General features: G+C 55.6%; 1 protein-coding gene across 1 annotated transcript in view; it reads left to right on the forward strand.

Annotated features, from left to right (window-relative positions):
• HMCN1 (hemicentin 1) overlaps positions 1-19,375 on the forward strand; it is a 355,305-nt gene that overhangs the window by 195,942 nt on the left and 139,988 nt on the right. The window contains exons 26-35 of the mRNA XM_056106608.1: positions 465-659; positions 2,201-2,331; positions 2,482-2,629; positions 4,583-4,709; positions 5,270-5,424; positions 9,736-10,014; positions 12,215-12,496; positions 13,864-13,972; positions 15,971-16,140; positions 16,770-16,924. Coding sequence (XP_055962583.1) covers positions 465-659; positions 2,201-2,331; positions 2,482-2,629; positions 4,583-4,709; positions 5,270-5,424; positions 9,736-10,014; positions 12,215-12,496; positions 13,864-13,972; positions 15,971-16,140; positions 16,770-16,924 — 1,751 coding nt within the window. The remainder of the gene's footprint in view (positions 1-464; positions 660-2,200; positions 2,332-2,481; positions 2,630-4,582; positions 4,710-5,269; positions 5,425-9,735; positions 10,015-12,214; positions 12,497-13,863; positions 13,973-15,970; positions 16,141-16,769; positions 16,925-19,375) is intronic.

Raw genomic sequence — 19,375 nt, forward strand, 5'->3', positions numbered from 1 at the left:
TGATTCCTGAGTGCAGAGCCAGGAGTCAGCCCTGAGCATTGCTGGGTGGGACCCAAAAGCAAGCCCCTCCCCCGCAAAAAAAGAATAAAGAGTGCGGGGCCTGGAGTAATAGCACAGCAGGTAGGGCATTTGCCTTGCACGTTGCCGACCTGGGTTCGATTCCCAGCATTCCATATGGTCCCCCGAGCACCGCCAGGAGTAATTCCTGAGTGCATAAGCCGGGAGTAGCCCCTGAACACCGCCGGGTGTGACCCAAAAAGCAAAAAAAGGACTGATGAGGAATTCAGAGGTCCGGTACTACCTTCTCAGGATTTCCTGGTGGGAGGCGGATCTTGAAAGTCGCCTTGACCTCAGGATGCATGTTAGAGCCCAAACAGAAATTTCCTTTCCTCCTCTCCATCATGACTCCCTCAGTTTGTGGTAAAGAGACCCCCGCCCCCGCAACACCTTCATTTCTGATTTAGGGACCCCGAAACCGACCATCAAATGGTTACGAAATGGCCGTGAGCTGACGGGCCGAGAGCCGGGTGTTTCCGTGCTGGACGATGGCGCCTTGTTGGTCATTGCTGCTGTTAGTCTCTACGACAACGGGGAGTACATCTGTGTGGCGGTGAACGAAGCCGGGACCACGGAAAGGAAATACACCCTCAAGGTCCACGGTAAGTGTGACCGGTAGGCCAGCATCCTCCTCTAGGGGGGCCATCTTTCCTTCTGAGGTGGAGAAGGACTCAGCTCGGGGGCTGAGTGAGTTCCCAGGCTCTCGCGCAGAAAGCCAGTGATTCGCCGAGGGCCTGGTTTCAGATGTGTATGGAGTTGGCGTTGTTCAGACTCCAAGCGGGACGAAGAGACGTGGTTACGTGTTTCCTGGCGTGGCCTTGGAGGCGAGGAAGGGGATTCGTAGTGTGTTTGTGTGTGTGTATGTGTCTTTCCAGGGCCATTTCGTACTCCCCCAAATATGTGTCAAGGGCCACCCACTCGGTGGAGCGTTGCGTCCCTTGCTCTGTTTGGCCAAGCTTGTAACTATCTCACGGTATAATTCAATAAAATGAAAAAATAATAAAATAAAATTCAGTGATAGTGACCTAGAAATGCATCAGCTTATCTCAGCCGTGTGCCCCCCTCTTACTGACATAGCTCGCTCAGGGGTCCCTGAACCTGCTTTTAGTAAAGGCGGAGCATTTCGCTTGTATGAGGTTGTCTGTTACCATGAGTAACGGCTCAGTAGAAGTTTGGGGCACAGGCTGGTTTTTTGTTGTTGTTTTTTTTTTTTAATTTTTTAACCATGGTGTCTGAAAGTGAAATTTTCAGGGGGCCGGAGCAATAGGGCATTTGCCTTGCATGTGGCCAGTCTAGGTTCGATTCCCAGCATCCCATAGGGTCCTCCGAGCACCACCAGGATGCAGAGCCAGGAGTCAGCCCTGTGCATGGCCGGGTGTGACCCAAAAAGCAAAAAATAAATAAATAAATAAAATTTTCAAAGAATTCAAGTCTAAAAAGAGGGGCTGGAGCGATAGTACAGCGGGGAGGGCATTTGCCTAGCATGTGGCCGACCCGAGTTCTATTCCCAGCATCCCATAGGGTCCCGTGAGTGCTGCCAGGAGTAACTCCTGAGTGCAGAGCCAGGAGGAACCTCTGTGCATCTCTGGGTGTGGCCCAAAAAGCACTGTAGTAGCACTGTCCTGTCCTCCCGTTGTTCATCAATTTGCTCAAGAGGGCCCAGTAACGTCTCCATTGGAGACTTTGTTGTTACTGTGTCTGGCATATCGAATACGTCACGGGGAGCTTGCCAGGCTCTGCCGTGCGGGCGAGATACTCTCGGTAGCTGGCCGGGCTCTCCGAGAGGGGCGGAGGAATCGAACCCGGGTTGGTGGGGTCGGCCGCGTGCAGGGCAAACGCTGCACCACTGTGCTATTGCTCCAGCCCAAAAAGCAAAAAAAAAAAGTAAAATTTTCAAAAAATTCAAGTCTAAAAACGGGCTGGAGCGAGAGCACAGCGGGGAGGGCATTTGCCTGGCACACGGCCCGACCCAGGTTGGATCCCCGGCATCCCAGAGGGTCCCCCTTGCACCGCCAGGAGTGATTCCTGAGTGCAGAGCCAGGGGCAACCCCTGTGCATCGCCGAGTGTGACTCCTTCCCCCACCAAAAACCCAAGTCTTAACGAACTCTCTCCCCCAACACGCTGTCTTTGACCTCCCTGCAGTTCCGCCGGCTATTAAAGATACAGAACAAGCCACGAACGTGTCGGTGCTGGTAAACCACCTGACCAGTCTCTTCTGTGAGGTGGAAGGCACGCCGGCTCCCATCGTCACGTGGTACAAAGACGACGTCCAGGTAAGGGAGAAGGACGAGACGGGCAGCGTTTCCACTGCTTGAAGCGGACGGGTCAGCCGTTGCCTGCACACAGGTGCTTCTTACGGGACTTTGCGTGACGCACTTGGATTCGTTGGGGCAAGATGTGTCCCTCACGCATGTCCCCTCCAGGTGGCCCCGAGCAGCACTGTTCACATCGTCAACGGCGGGAAGACCCTGAAGCTCTTCCGGGCGGCAGCCGAGGACGCGGGAAGATACTCCTGCAGAGCCATCAATATCGCGGGCACGTCGCAGAAGTACTTCAACATCGACGTGCTAGGTAACCAGGCCTTCCGAAGCTGCCTGTGAGGCGTTTCTCGCGTGGGGTGGAGCTTTAAAAGACAAGGAGGAAAGTGGGGTGGGTGGTTCCAAGAGAGAGTCTAGGCGCTGGCCCTGCGTGGTCTGTTCTGCTTTCAACCCTGGTGCCACGTAAGGTCCCCTAAGCCCCCTCCAGGGGTGATCCCTGAGCGCAGAGCCAGGAATAAGCTCTGAGCACTGCTGGGCAAGTGATTCCAACTCCCTTTCCCACCCCCAGTTGGTAGGAAAGATGCTCATTTCGCTTTATCATTTTTTTTGATTTTTAATATGTTTAGTGGGTTGGAGCGATAGCACAGCGAGTAGGGCGTTTGCCTTGCACGTGGCTGACCCGAGTTCGATTCCTCCACCCGCCTCGGAGAGCCCGACAAGCTCCCGAGAGTGTCCCGCCCACATGGCAGAGCCTGGCAAGCTCCCCGTGGAATATTCGAGAGGCCAAAAACAGTCACAACAAGTCTCACAGTGGAGACGTGACTGGTGCCCGCTCGAGCAAATCGATGAATCACGGGAGGACAGTGCTAATACACTCCGTCAAATCGTAGGATGGGGTTAGAGAGACCATATGGGCTTTGGATGCTGCCAACTTTGATTCACTTCCTGGTGACACAGGGTCCCCCAAAGAGTCAGGTGAAGTCCTGTAGGCCCCTCAGGCCCAGCAGGACATTACCATATCCTCACACCCGCACTCTGACCTGCCAACTTGGCGGGCTAAGAATAGCCGGGAGGGTCCTGAGCATCCCTGAGGGGCCCCCCTCATAAAAAGAAAAAAATTGGGGGGGGGCTGGAGCTATAGCATAGCGGGTAGAGCATTTATTTGCCTTGCACACAGCCAACCCGGGTTCGATTTCCAGCATCCCATAGGGTCCCCCAAGCACCGCCAGGAGTAATTCCTGAGTGTAGAGCCAGGAGGATCCCCTGAGCATCACTGGATTGACAGAGAAAGAGAGGAGAGAGGAGAGAGAGAGGGGAGAGAGAGAGAGAGAGAGAGAGAGAGAGAGAGAGAGAGAGAGAGAGAGAGAGAGAGAGACCCCCACACAAGGAGAAACGCAGGCAGGAGGTGTTTGCCTTGCATATGACCAACCCAGGTTCAATCCCCAGCATCCCATAGGGTCCTCCAAGCACCGCCAGGAGTCATTTCTGAGTGCAGAGCCAGGAGGAACCCCTGAGCATCACTGGGTGTGACCCTAAAAGCAATAATAATAATAATAATAACAACAGCAACTTTCAGGGTCCTATTTGTCACACCAAGGTGACTTTGTGTGTCAGACTTGTGTTTACAGTGATTAACTCCTGTGGAGGCGGGCGGGCACTTTGACAAAGCAGTGACACTCCACGGAAAGTCGCTCCTTCTGCCCACATCCCCCGAAGCTGCCGGGTCATCCCTGAATGCGGGCGGGGGGGCCAGGCCACTGTCGCCGCCCTCACTCATCCCAGTAGCTGTGCCCCGGTTACTCACGTGGTCCCTCGGAACATGGGCTCAGCCTGCCGGGTGAGCTTCAGGGATGGCGCGATCCAGCCTCACGCCCGAGCCCTGCCTTAAGCTCCCTGCCCTTGCCGCCTGGGCTTCCACCAACGCCCCCACTCTCACGGGCCTCCTCGGTCACCCGTCTTCCCTGTGAGCACTGTTCTCAGAGTCTTGGCACGTTTTGTTCCCCTTGGGAAGCGGCGGACGCACCACCCACGCGTGCCCAGGAAACTCCTTCCTGCCGCCTCTCTCTTCCACGTCCAGCTTCCACGGGCGGGTGCCGCTATTGCTCCCCTAAAACTTGGGTTCGTACCTGGGATGAGGAAAAGGGGGTATGGTCGGAGGGTTTGTTGGTTTCAGAAATACTGTGGTGACATCGTGGCTAGTTAGGGGGGCCCGTCCCCCCTTGTCTCGCCATGTCACTGTTTCCATGATGGGTTGTCTCTCTTGCAGTTCCACCCAGCGTGACGGGGGCCAGCTCACCCGGTGAGGTCTCGGCTGTGCTGGGCCAGGACGCGACCCTGGAATGCCGGGTCACGGGAAACCCCTTCCCCTCCGTTCACTGGGTCAAGGACAGCAAGTAGGTGCCCTGCCTGTCCCTCCACGGGGACCACTGATGGCAAACACCAAGTGCATGTGGGATTTTTATTCGTTTGAGATCATTAAATCTGGGGCTGGAGTGATAGCACAGCGGGAAAGGCGTTTGGCTTGCACGCGGCCAACCCGGGTTCGATTCCCAGCATCCCATAGGGTCCCCCAAGCACTACCAGTAGTGATTCCTGAGTGCATGAGCCAGGAGGAAGCCCTGAGGATCCCTAGGTGTGACCCAAAAAGAAAAAAAATAAAAATAACCCTAAAACGGACAAAATAAATGGTCACCGCAGGCAGGTGGAGGAATGGGAGAAGAAGAAGGAGAAGATCATGAGGCCACAGTATGCGGGAAAAAAAATCATCTGAATTTTGAAAGATATTCTCCATGTTATTCCGTAATGCGTTCCAGTCTCAGCAGTGTTTCTTAATGGCTTTGTGTCATAGTTTTTAATTCTGTGTGGCTCTGCTTTATTTCATGGCGATTCATGAACGAGGGGGCTTAGGAGAGTCACGTAGACCCAGGTGACACAATTTCATGCTTCTCCCCAGGCCTCTATTTTTGGGAGACCCCAACATTGAGCTTCTGGACAGAGGACAAGTGCTGCGTTTGCGGGCACTCCGGAGAGGGGACAAGGGACGCTACCAGTGTGTGGTGACCAACGCTGCCGGCAAGCACACCAAAGACGTCAAGCTCACCGTCCACAGTAAGTTCCACCTTCTTGGGCTTCTCGGCGGGAACAGAAAAGTAGTTGACTGGTCACAGTTACTCTCCACCTTTCTTTTACTGTCTCCATCCGGTGGAGTATTACACACTCCAGAACAAAGAACCTACCCTCTTCAGGCTAGACTGAACATAGGCTTCATTTATACGCCAGATAGTCCTGAGCACAGTGGACAACTAGGGCCGACACTCACAGTCACTGATTAACAACTTTTGTGCCTTGTATGGAAGAGAGCAGGATTGGAAACCGACACCCAACGTCCAAATAATCCAACAACGGCAGATGCTGTCTTCCGATTTGGTTGCGTGTGAATTGTTACGTCAGAATTTTTTTTACTCTTTATTTTTTCTTTTTGGGTCATACCCGGCGATGCTCAGGGCTGACTCCCAGCTCTGCACTCAGGAATCACTCCTGGCTGGTGTTCAGGGGACCATATGGGATGCTGGGGATCGAACCTGGGTTGGCCGTGTGCAAGGCAAATGCCCTCCCCGCTGTGCTGTCGCTCCAGCCCCCTTTTTAAATCTTTTTTCTTTATTTGTTTTGACTTTTTGGGTCACACCCGGCAGTGCCCAGGAGTTATTCCTGGCTCTGCACTCAGGGGTCACTCCACATCAAACTTCACAGGATCGAGTGACTTTCATGAGCTCTCCTTTGATGAACTCAGGTGTTTCCCAATTGGTTCGTTTGGGCAGAGATCAAAAGTCCGTATTCCCCCCCCCAAAAAAAAAGTCCGTACCCCTGGAGGAGTTTTCACATGCATGAGAGAGGATGAGGCCGATGGTCGCCTTCCCCTGTTTCCTCCTCATTCCTCCTTTCCTTTATGCGGACCTCGTGGGGGTCAGGTTAATACTTAGCACCCATTCTGCTGCTCAACCCGCAGTATCATGGTCCCCAGAAGTATGTAGCATGTGTTTGATGAAAATCCTGCATCCCTGCTTTCAGTCAAGATTGTGGCTATTGGGGCTGGAGCGATAGCACAGCGGGTAGGGCGTTTGCCTTGCACGTGGCCAACCCAGGTTCGATTCCCAGCATCCCATAGGGTCCCCCGAGCACCGCCAGGAGTAATTCCTGAGCGCAAAACCAGGAGTAACCCCTGTGCATGGCTGGGTGTGACCCAAAAAGAAAAAAAAAAGATTGGGGCTGCCAATCAAAATTTTAGAGATTCTCTGCTTCCATGCCTGATACTCTGAAGCGTCAGACGGGGGCGTGTGATGGTCCTCCAGAGCCTGTGCTTCCCAGGGCCCTGGATCACTCTTGAGCACTTGGAATGTGTCTGGTCCAAATTGAGCGGAGCTGACCGTATAAAGTCCATTCCTGGCCTCTGAGCTTCACAGGGAGACATCGGCCATCCTCTTGATGCATTTGCACTGACTGTCTCTGAGGTGGTCCTCTCATGGCTATGCCGGGCTCAGGGGTCAAGCGTATTCCTACACTGCATACCCCTTGTTTGTTTTTTATTTTATTTATTTATTTATTTATTTATGTTGGCTTTTTGGGTTCTACCCGGCGATGCTCAGGGGTTCCTCCTGGCTCTGCACTCAGGAACTACTCTTGGTGGTGCTCAGGGAACCCTATGGATGCTGGGAATTGAACTCGGGTCGGCCACGTGCAAGGCAAACGCACTATCCACCGTGCTATCGCTCCAGCCCCAAACCCTTGTTTATTTTTATATGTCGGAAGGGGGCCGCAGGAAGTTTGGAGTGACAGGTGGTCTGCACCCTGTTTCTGTGGCAAAGAAGTGGTCTACTTGTTCGTAAGAACCGGGCCTTCTTGGGGCCAGAGCAATAGCATAGCAGGGAGGGCGTTGGCCTTGCACGCGGCTGACCCGGGTTCGATCCCCGGCATCCCATGGGGTCCCCCAAGCACTGCCAGGAGTAATTCCTGAGTGCAGAGCCAGGAGCAACCCAGAGCATCTCCGGGTGTGAACCCCCCCCCAAAAAAAAAATAGAACTGGGCCTTCTGGGCTTGGAGTTCAGACCTGGCGCTTCTGCTCTGTGACGCTGGACAAACTGCCTCGCCCGTATGAGTTTCTGTTTGTTCATCTGTAAAAGGGTGATGTCCGCACCGTGGAATAACACACGAGGCCCAAGGGCCTGATTCTCTGCATGTGCTACTTGACTTTTCTAGTAAGTTTCAGAAAAGTCACCATTATCCTCTCAGTGATTGTCTTGTCTTAGAGCTTGGAAATACAGAGAATCTAATTAGATGTCTGTATAGCATCGCGGAATTCCAAATATCCTTTAAAAAAAATGTTAGCTGTGGGATTTTTTTTGGGGGGAGGGGAGGTTTATTGGGGTGACACCCAGATATGCTCGGGGCTGACTACTTCCTTTAACTCGGGGATCACTCCTAGTAGTGCTCGGGACAAGTGCCAGAGTAATGCAGAGTGTGGCCCCTGAACCCCCGCCCCCAGGGAAAATTTAAAAAAGAGGGCTGGAGCGATAGCACAGTGGGGAGAGCATTTGCCTTACACTTGGCCAACCGGGTTCGATCCCCGGCATCCCACAGGGTCCCCCGAGCACCGTCAGGAGTGATTCCTGAGTGCAGAGCCGGGAGGAACCCCTGAGCATCACCGGGTAGGACCCAAGAGGCCAAAATAATAATACTAATGATAATAATAATAATATTCATGGAACTGGAGATAGTCCAGCAGGGAGGGCGTTTGCCTTGCATCAGCCAACCTGGGTTCAATCCCCAGCATCCCCTAGTGTCCCCCGAGCACCGCCAGGTGTGATCCCTGAGTGCAGAGCCGGGAGTCAGCCCTGAGCATCGCCAGGTGGGACCCAAAAAGCAAAAAAATGAAACAGAAAGGAATCCCAGCAGATGTTTTGTCGCGCCGGCATCTGGGGAACAGGCCGCCAGCTGCTCTTTGAGCCTTGGGATCAAAGCCGGGTCCTGGGATGGCTGCTGGGACAAACACGTGGTTGATCTTGCAACAGCATCTCTGGGTCGGGCAGGCGGGCAGCTGGCTAAGGGCGGGCAGGAACTTGCTGACGGTTGCAAGGGTCAAGTGGGGTGAAGGAATTCTCCGGCAGCTGGGCAGAAGCAGAGCTTGAGGGGAGAGCATCTCCAGCTGTGGCCAACTCAGGAGCTCACGGGTGTCCTGTTGGAGGCAGTGGCCCCCGCGGGGGTCTCCGAGGGTGTTGTGGCCTGACTTCGTATCCTGCCCCCAGCACTGAGCTCTCCACCCTTTCATGGTCTCCAGCACACACTGATGGCTCAGTGGCAGCTTGGCGCGGGGGCAGGTGGGCTTACTTGGCTCTGTGCCCAGGGGTCACCCCCGGTGGTGCCTGGGGCATCCCTTGGGGGTCTCGGGCTGCTTGGAGGCGGGCCCTCGTGCCCACTCTGGTCCTATTGTATCAGCAGTCAGCGGCCTTTTCTTTTGCTTTCTTTGTTCAATGTCACTTTCTTAAGTAACTATAAGACAATCTAGCAGACCTCAAAGATCCCCCGACACTAATGTGAAGCCTTTGTTTCTCCGGAAATCTGAAACCCCAAGGAGGGTGGGGGGTGGTAGTAAACTTGGACAACAAGAAGACAAGCAGTCAGTATAAATAGCATATCACAGATGGTGTAAATAACAAGACAGCAGACAGTCAGTATAAATGACAAGACGGCAGACCGTCTGTCTGTCTATCTGTCTGTCTGTCCTCCCGTTCATTGATTTGGCATATCGAATACATCATGGGGAGCTTGCCAGGCTTTTGGTATAAATAACACCAGCAGACAGTCGGTATGAATAGCACTGTAGCACTGTCCTCCCGTTGTTCATGGATTTGCTCGAGTGGGCCCAGTAAGTCTCCATTGGAGACTTTGTTGTTACTGTGCTTGGCATCTCGAATGCGTCACGGGGAGCTTGCCAGGCTCTGCCGTGCGGGCGAGATCCTCTCGGTAGCTTGCCAGGCTCTCCGAGAGGGGCGGAGGAATCGTTTGCATGCCAGGCGAACGCCCTACCTGCTGTGCTCCTGCTGCAGCCCTCACTGTAAATAACGAGACCACAGACGATCGCTGTAAATGACAAGATGGCAGACAGTCAGCGTCAATAAGGACAGCAGACAATTGGTGTAAATAGCAAAACAGCAATGGATATAAATACCAAGATGACACACAGTCAGTCTAGGTAACAAGACGACAGTCAGTGTGATAACAAGACGCTGAACATCGGTACCAGTCACACTTGCCAGCTGCTGCTGTTCCCTTGCCGTAACTTGAAACGCGTGAGCGGCCGGCAGCCTCTGAGCTGTGCTGGGGCTCCAGGCTCACCAGGCCAATCGTGTCTGTTCTGACCCTCAGTCCCCCCGAGCATCAAGGGCGGGAACGGGACCCTGGAGGTGTCGGCGCTGGTCCACAGCAGGATCAAGCTGGAGTGTGAGCCGCGGGGACTGCCCCTGCCCACGGTCACGTGGTCCAAGGATGGCCAGCCAGTCCTCCCGGGCTCCCAGGTCCTCTATGTCGAGAAGGGACAGTTTCTCCACATCCCGAGAGTGCAGGCCTCTGATGCGGCCACCTACACGTGCCATGCCACCAATGTCGCCGGAACAGCTGAAAAATCCTTCCGTGTCGATGTCTATGGTAAGAAACGGGACCTCAGGGGCCGGAGTGATAGTACAGCGTGAAGGGCGTTGGTGTTGCACGTAGCCGACCCGGGTTCAATCCCCGGCATCCCATAGGGTCCCCCGAGCACCACCAGGAGTGATTCCTGAGTGCAGAGCCAGGAGGAACCCCTGAGCATCGCTGGGTAGGACCCAAAAAGAAAAAGAAAAAAGAAGGAAAAAAACAAGGGAGAGATAGGGAGAGAGGGAGGGAGGGAGGGAGGGAGGAAGGAAGGAAGGAAGGAAGGAAGGAAGGAAGGGAGGGAGGGAGGAAGGAAGGAAGAAGAACGGAGGCTGGAGCGATAGCACAGTGGGTAGGGCATTTGCCTGGCACACATCTGACCCGGGTTCGATCCCCGGCATCCCATAGGGTTCCCCAAGCACAGCCAGGAGAGATTCCTGAGTGCAGAGCCAGGAGTCAGCCCTGAGCATCACCAGGTGGGACCCAAAAAGGAAAACAAAAACAAAAACAAAAAAAAGTAATATTATGAGTGTGTTATTAATATATTGTAGTAATAAAATATTGTGTTTATATATCTCAATATATTATCAGTATAATAGGATTACATTATGTCCCTTGAAAATATTACTTTTTTTTAATGACTTTGGGGTCCAGAGAGATAGCACAGCGGGGAGGGCGCTTGCCTTGCATGCGGCCAACCCGGGTTCGATCCCCGGCATCCCCTAGGGTCCCCCGAGCACCGCCAGGAGTGACTCCTGAGTGCAGAGCCAGGAGTCAGCCCTGAGCATCACCGGGTGGGACCCAAAAAAGCAAAAAAGTGAATAAACGATGGGACCTCAAGTTCCTTACAGCCCCGAGTTGCCTCATGCCAGCAGCCCGCTCGTTCCTCCGACCCTCCTCCTGTTTGCGGTTGGCAGAGTGCGCCCCCGGATTGGGGGAAGGGTGTCTCCCCAAGCGAAGGTTAACCAGAAGGTGGCCCAGTGATTCAGCCCTGCGTCCACCCAAAGCACTAGTGACAACAGACCGTTGAGTTTCTAGGGAAAACACAAAGTGTGGTCTTCCCATAGCACCCACATAAGATTTGTTCTGGGCCCCCCTAGAAACTAAGTTTATATTAAACCTTTTATGTAAAATGGGCTGGAGCGACAGCACGGTGGGGAGGGCGTTTGCCTTGCACACAGCCAACATGGCCGACCCGAGTTCGATTCTTCCGCCCCTCTCGGAGAGCCCGGCAAGCTACCGAGAGTATCTCGCCCGCACGGCAGAGCCTGGTAAGCTCCCTGTGATGTATTCGATATGCCAAACACAGTAACAACAAGGTCTCCAATGGAGACGTTACTGGGCCCGCTCGAGCAAATCGATGAACAACGGGAGGACAGTGACAGTGATCTAAAATGGCATAGGAGGCCCGGGAGACCTGTGAGGAGCTGGCCTTGCTTGCAGCCTACCAGGGCTCTGTCCCTTGTACCCCTGTGGTCCCCTGAACCCACCGGGAGTGACTCCGGAGCTCAGGGTCAGGAATGAGCCCTGAGCATCGCCAGGCGTGGCCCAAATCACTCTCCATCCCCCTTCCACCCTCCAAAAAAATAAGCTGGGGCCTGGGAGATGGCCCAGTGGGCTGAACACGTGCATCTGAAAGCCCTGGGTTGGATCCCAGCGACCCACCGGGTCCCCCAAGCAGGAGAGAGCCACGAGTAAACCCTGAACACTGCTGGGTGTGACCCCAAACCAACAAACCAAAACCAGGCATTCAGCCGAACCTCACTCGACTCTCGAGGACCCCTGGCCCTAATGCCGGGCTGGTGCTCGGTCCACGGTCACCCGCTGCGTCATGGAGGGACCCAGAGAGAGGGAGACTTGGCCTTTCCCAGAGACATGCTGGTCAGAGGCCCGGTTTCACGTGCAGGCCTGCCCTGCAGACGCTGGGGAGAGGCCCCCTCTGTCTCTCCGCCACTGTCGGGACGGAGTCCTTCCCCTGTGTACCTGCAACCCTTCCCATGCCTCAGGCCTGAGAGGACAGGCTCATGCCCCTTCCCTAAGAGAGCAGAAATACTTAAGGACCCCCAACGCCCTTTTCCTGGGAGAGTAGATGGAGCTCAGGGACCCCCAGACACCCCTCCCTAACAGCCCAGATGGCATCCACGTGATGCCCGCCTGCCTCCCGCCTCCCCTCCGTCCCCAAGACGGGTCCGAGTCGGCCTGTGTTTTGCCTCCCCAGTGCCTCCCACCATCGAGGGGGACGCGGCCGGGTTCCGGACGAAGCAGGTGGTCCTGGCCCACCCCCTGACCCTGGAGTGCAACGCGGCCGGCCACCCGCCGCCCACCCTCACCTGGCTGAAAGACGGGGTCCCCGTGCGGGCCGGCGACCACGTCCGCCTGGGCGCGGGCGGGAAGAAGCTCGAGCTCCTGAGCGTCCTGGAGGCCGACCAGGGCCAGTACGTGTGCGTGGCCAGCAGCGTGGCCGGAGAGAAGGAGATCAGATACGAGGTGGAGGTGCTGGGTGAGTCGGGGGCCCGCCCGGCCCTGCTCCCGGGGAGACGTGCCCAGTCCGGTGGGAACTGAGTTCTCGGCTCTTGTCAGCTTTGTTGGGCCACACCCAGCAGGGCTCGGGGGTCACTCCTGGTGGGGACCCCGGGTGGTGTCGGGACCACACCCCTCTGCCGTCTCTTCGTCCCGATCACTTGGGCTTTGACCTGGGGAGGAAGGAGGAATCTCGGTCGAGGTGGAGGCGTGTCCTTGCCCCTGGCCTGGCTGTTACTGGCGGATTTTCCTCCAGAACCCCGGTCCGGGCAGCTCCTCGTTTGTCGAAGGGTGGATGTTTGCGTCTCAGACTCGCGGATGGCACTGGGGGTCCGTGGGGACCCCCCCCCCCGGCTGCATTGTGCCAGGCGGCTGATCACGGGATTACTAGGAAGTCGGCCCACCCCCACCCCCAGCCTCTGTCTGGTACCAACCGAAGACTTTGGAAGAGACGATCCACTTTTTTTTTTTTTTTTTTGGTTTTTGGGTCCCACCCTCAGGGCTTCCTCCTGGCTCTGCGCTCAGGGATCACTCCTGGTGGTGCTCGGGGGATCCTAGGGGATACCGGCGATCGAACCCGGGTCGGCCTCGTGCCAGGCCAATGCCCTCCCTGCTGTGCTATTGCTCCAGCCCCGAGAAGTTCTACTTTTGAGGTTCTCTTCTCGCGACAATCAACAGCATAAGAAGGGAACCCACTTTATCCTCACCCGGCCTCAGGGGCACCTTGTCGCTCGGTGGCATAAGTCCATCCTGCCAGAGCTGTTGGGGCAGAGATGGTACCAAGGGGAAGGTTCCCGCCTTCCACGCGGTTAACCTGACTTCAGAGAGTTCCCCAAGCCCTGCCAGGAGTCAGCCCCGAGCACAGAGCCGGGAGTGAGCCCTGAGCACAGAGCCTGGAGTCATCCCCGAGCACAGACCAAGGAGTCACAGAGCCAGGAGTCAGTCCCGAGCACAGAGCCGGGAGTGAGCCCTGAGCACAGAGCACAGAGCCGGATGTTACGCTGTGAGCACAACTGGATGTGCCTCCCGCCACAGACAGAACTGTGTGTGTTTGCCCTGCTCACTGCTCCTTGCACACTTTCCCTCCCAGTCCCTCCCACGTGCCCTACAGTCACCGAGTGACTGTGGCACGAAATCGACCCTCTGAACCCGGGGTTCCCTTTTCAGGAAACAGACAGACTCCGCGACCCCTGAGAGTTGACCTTAACGAGGCCACCAGAGAGCCCCGAGGCTCCTGCTGCCCCCTGGGTCGCCCCCGGCCCCCGGGGGTCACGCCCTCTGGGAGGTGGGCCGCCCCGTGGACCCTGTGGGCTCACCCTGCCCTTCCTTGCTGCTGTGTCTCCCCAGTGCCCCCAGCGCTGGACGGGGGGGACGACGTCTCCTACTCCATCGTGATGGCCAGCAACCTGCTGGAGCTGGACTGCCCCGTCTCGGGCTTGCCGCCGCCCACCATCACGTAAGGCCGCGCGTGACCCTGCGCCCCACTTGCTCTTTGGTCCGAGCACTGCGGAGGGTCCCAGGAAGCGTGTCCGGGCCCCTCCTATGTAGGGCCAGAGCGACAGCCAATGGGGAGGGCACTGGCCTGGCACGCGGCTGGCTGGCCGACCCGGGTTCGATCCCCTTAGGGTCCCCCGAGCACCGCCAGGAGTGATCCCTGAGTGCAGAGCCAGGAGTCAGCCCTGAGCATCGCCGGGTGGGAGCCAAGAAGCAATAATAATATCTGGTCCATCACCCAGTTCAGCACCTTGATCAGTATCTGATCCATCCATAGGGGCTGGAGCAATAGCACAGCAGGGAGGGCGTTGGTCTGGCACGCGGCCGACACGAGTTCGATCCCCGGCATCCCCGAGGGTCCCCCGAGCACCACCAGGAGGGAGTCCTGAGTGCAGAGCCGGGAGTCAGCCCTGAGCATCGCCGGGTGTGACCCCCAAACTAAACACAAACAGAAGTGAAAGAAGTGTGCCCGCCCTGCCCTGCCCTGCCCTGCGGGTGTGTCTCAGCTGCGTCCACAGCTTAGAGCAAATCAGGCTCCTCCAGAGTCGAGATTCTGGTCCCTCAATCTAGGACTGTCTGTTGTTTGGGTGCGTGTGTACGTGTAAGCCTAGCAGAGAGAGAGAGAGAGAGAGAGAGAGAGAGAGAGAGAGAGAGAGAGAGAGATCCGTCTAGAATCTTCTAGAGGTTTCGTGACAAGAGAGATTCTTCTAGAATCTTCTAGAGATTTCGTGACGAGAGAGATTCTTCTAGAATCTTCTAGAGATTTCGTGACGAGAGAGAGAAATGAGAGATTCTTCTAGAATCTTGTAGAGATTATAGAGATTCCGTGACAAGAGAGGGGGATAGAGATTCTTTCGGAATCTTCTAGAGATTCCATGACAAGGGGGGGAGAGATTCTTCTAGAATCTTCTAGAGATTTTGTGACAGAAAAATGAGAGATTCTTCTAGAATCTTCTAGAGATTCCGTGACAAGAGATTCTTCTAGAATCTTCTAGAGATTCTGTGACGAGAGAGAGATGATTCTTCTAGAATCTTGTAGAGATTATAGAGATTCCGTGACAAGAGAGGGGGATAGAGATTCTTTTGGAATCTTTTAGAGATTCCATGAAAAAGATTCTTCTAGAATCTTATAGAGATTTTGTGACAGAGAGAAAAATGAGATTCTTCTAGAATCTTCTAGAGATTCCATGACAAGGGGGGAGATTCTTCTAGAATCTTCTAGAGATTCCGTGACAGATATTCTTCTAGAATCTTCTAGAGATTCCGTCATGAGAGAGAGAAATGAGAGCAATTCTTATAGAATCTTCTAGAGATTCTGTGACAAGGGAGGGAGAGGGAGAGATTCTTCTTGAATATTTTAGAGATTTTGTGAGGAGAGAGCAAGCGAGAGAGAGAGAGAGTGCTTCTTCTACAATCTTCTAGAGAAATGAGAGAGATTCTTCTAGAATCTTATAGAGATTATAGAGATTCCGTGACAAGAGAGGGGGATACAGATTCTTTCAGAATCTTCTAGAGATTCCATGACAAGGAGGGGAGAGATTCTTCTAGAATCTTCTAGAGATTCCGTGACAAGGGAGGGGGAGAGAGAGCTTCTAGAATCTTCTAGAGATTCTGTGACGAGAGAGAAATGAGATTCTTCTAGAATCTTCTAGAGATTCCGTGACAAGGGAGGGGGAGAGATTCTTTTGGAATCTTCTAGAGATTCTGTGACAAGAGAGATTCTTCTAGATTCTTCTAGAGATACTGTGACGAGAGAGAAATGAGAGCAATTCTAGAATCTTCTACAGATTCCATGACAAGGGAAGGGAAGAGAGAGAGCTTCTTCTGGAATCTTCTAGAGATTCCATGGAGAGAGAGAGAGCAAGCAAGAGAGAGAGAGAGAGAGAGAGAGAGACAGCTTCTTCTAGAATCTTCTAGAGATTCCATGCCGTAGCCCTCCCTCGTGGCCCCGCTCCTGCAGGTGGCAGAAGGATGGACAGGTCATCGACGAAAGGGACGGCGTCAAGGTCCTGCTGAATGGGCGCAAGCTGGTCATCGCCCAGGCCCAGGTGCGGGACACGGGCATCTATCACTGTGTGGCCACCAACGCGGCCGGCAAGCACGAGAAGGAGTTCGAAGTGTCCGTCCATGGTAGGCGCCTGCGCCCTCAGCCTCCTCACCCCGGGCCTTAACCAGCGGGGCCCCCGGGTTCCACGCCCACCGGGACCCTGAGCAGCACCCGGGGCCGCCCCAACCCCCAAGAAAAACTTACTTCACTGTGACTGGAGTGAGAACATAGCGGGGAGGGCATTGGCCTGGCACGTGGCTGACCCGGGTACAATCCCCGGCATCCCATGGGGTCCCCTGAGCACTGCCAGGAGTAATTCCTGAGTGCAGAGCCAGGAGTCAGCCCTGAGCATCGCCGGCTGGAACCCCAAAAGGCCAAAATAATATAATAACGATAATAAGAGTCACGGGACTAGACACATAGCCCAGCGGGGAGGGCGTTGGCCTGGCACATGGCTGACCCGGGTTCGATCCCCGGCATCCCATAGGGTCCCTGGAGCACTGCCCAGAGTGATTCCTGAGCGCAGAGCCGGGAGTCAGCCCTGAGCATTGCCGGGTGGGACAAAAAAAAGCAAAAAATAAGAAAAGAACTTGTCTCACTGTGTCCGAGTTCTGGGCTCTGCCTTCTGCGGCCCGTCAGTCCTGCTCCCTGCCTTGGGGGTCCCGAGTGTCAGGGCTGCTGCCCATGGGGTCCCCCCGTCTCTCCCCTCCAGTGCCGCCCTCCATCAAGCCCTCCGGCCCGTCCGAGAGAGCGGTGGTCACCCGTCAGCCCGTCAGCCTGCAGTGTGTCGCCCATGGCATCCCCAGCCCGGCCCTCACGTGGCTGAAGGACAGCCAGCCCGTGGACACGGCCCGCGGGGGCCTGCGGGTAAGTCACCCCGTGCCAGCCCGAGGGAGGAGGCTGAGGCCGGCGTCCCCGTCCAGGACACAGACACGCAGCCCGCGGGAGAAAGTTCACTTAGGGGCCGGGGGCCCCGGCCGGCGGCATCTTCCTTCTTTCCCCTTCACTCGTTGGAACTGTCGGGGTGATGCTGAGCGTTGGTCGCCAGTGCTCTGCCTCAGTGCTCCCTGGCTCTCCTCCGGAGGACGGGAAGGCAGAGCGCGCTGGGTCCGAGGGCAAGAGGGTGGCAGAAACACAACAAGCTAGTTTAGAATCTTCCGGAGAGCAGAGTCGGTCTCTCAGGGACTTCACTGCCCTGTTTGCAACCCTGAGTTGAGTCCTGGCGTGTAACTGGGTCTCGGTGCAGCACTGGGAGGCAGAAAGGAGGGAGGGAGGAGAGGAGGGGGGGAGGGAAGGAATAAAGGGATGGAGGAAGGAAGGGGAAGGAAAGGAGGGAGGTAGGGAGGGAGGAAGGATGGAAGGAAGGAAGGGAGGGAGGGAAGGAAAGGAGGAGGGAGGGAGGGAGGGAAGGAAAGTAGGGAGGAAGAAAGGAAGGAAGGAAGGAAGGAAGGGAGGAAGGGAGGAAGGACAAAGGAAGGAAGGAGGGAGAGAGGGAGGAAGGAAGGAAGGAAAAAGAGAAGGAAGGAAGAAAGGAAGGGAGGGAGGGAAGGAAGGAAGGAGGGAGGAAGGAAAGGACGAAGGAAGGAGGGAGAGAGGGAGGGAGGGAGGGAGTGAAGGAAGGAAGGAAGGAGGGAGGAAGGAAAGTAGGGAGGAAGAAAGGAAGGAGGGAAGGAAGGGACAAAGGAAGGAAGGAGGGAGAGAGGGAGGAAGGAAGGAAGAAGAGAAGGAAGGAAGGAAGGAAGGGAGGGATGGAGGGAGGAAGGAAGAAAGGGAGGAAGAAAGGAATGAAGGATGAAGGAAGGAAGGAGGGAAGGAAGGATGGAAGGAAAGAAGGAAGGGAGGGGGAGGGAAGAAAGGGAAGAATAAAAAAAGGAAGGAATGGAGGTAGGGAGGGAGGGAGGAAGGAAGGAAAGAAGGGAGGGAGGGAGGGAGGGAGGGAGGGAAGAAAGGGAGGAAGAAGAGAAGGAAGGAATGAAGGGAAAGGAAGGCAGAGCAAGGGAAAAGGAACAGAAACAGGAGCCCAGCCCTCGTTCAGGGACCACAGCATTACAGGAGCTCGGGCAAGAGTCTGGAGTGAATCTGAATTCACTTCTGGGCTGGCCACTCCTGTGTCCCGTCCAGTCTGGAAAAGGGGGCCTGCAAGGCGGCCCGTCTGGCGTGTGGAGCAAGGGCCACGTGGGGTGAGCGCGTGTGAGCCTGCAGGCTCTGCTCACGTGGGCTCTTCCTTCCGGGTCACGTGGGGAGCCACGAACGTTCCACGGCCCGTGGAAATCACCGGTAAGAGGGTCAGCTTTGGCATTCTCGACCAATCCTGGCGATGGCCTGCGAGATCAGTTTGGGGATTTCTGGACTGTCTGTCGAGATGCGAGTCGAGTTCCCCCGGGGCAGAACCCGGGCGGCCAAGAAACAGCTCAAGGTGGAAGAACGGGACGCGAAGCCCCAGGTGGCGGGGAGAGTCTGGGGTCACGGGAGAGACTGCGGACCTTTCGACCAGGGGTTCTGCCGTCTAAGGGAGCGGAAAAACCCCTTCCTGCTTGGGAGACGGGCAGTGTCGTCTCCCCGAGACCCAGCCTGAGAGGGACAGGGAGGTGAGCTCGCTCTGTCCAAGGCCCCACGTGGGAAGAGATTCCTGCTGGCAGGGCCGGAAGTGGAGGCAGATCCCATCCAGCCAGCTTCTGAGAAAGCCAGAGAGTGAGTTCCAGGACGATGAGTCCAGGAATCCGCCCTTGCAGGGAAGGAGAGAGACGTTGCCATGGACCCCTTGTGGGGAGCTTCCAGGGAAGCTCAAATGAATCCGCACCAGAGAGGGACTGCGAAAACAGGATCATTGGGCTGGAGCAATAGCACAGCAGGGAGGGCATTTGCCTTGCACGCAGCCGACCCGGGTTCGATTCCCAGCATCCCATAGGGTCCCCCGAGCCCCGCCAGGAGTGATTCTGGAGTACAGAGTCAGGAGTCAGCCCTGAGCATTGCTGGGTGTGACACCACCCTCCCCAATACAAACAAACAAAACAGGATCATTTTTTTTCCTGGGACCTTAAATTTTACATTTGTTTGAAATCTTAAAAATCTTTCAAAGTGGTTTGAAAACACCAATTCCAAAACAGCGAGGGCCACCTGCTGAGAGTAAAGAAGTAAAGTAAAGGCCCTCCCGTTGTCCATCGATTTGCTCGAGCGGGCCCAGTAACGTCTCCATTGGAGACTTTGTTGTTACTGTGTCTGGCATATCCAATACTCTCGGTAGCTTGCCGGGCTCTCCGAGAGGGCCGGAGGAATCGAACTCAGGTCGGCCATGTTGGCTGCGTGCAAGGCAGACGC

Source organism: Sorex fumeus, unplaced genomic scaffold (genome assembly GCF_029834395.1).
Source record: "Sorex fumeus unplaced genomic scaffold, SorFum_2.1 ptg000135l, whole genome shotgun sequence".
Lineage (NCBI taxonomy): Eukaryota > Metazoa > Chordata > Mammalia > Eulipotyphla > Soricidae > Sorex > Sorex fumeus.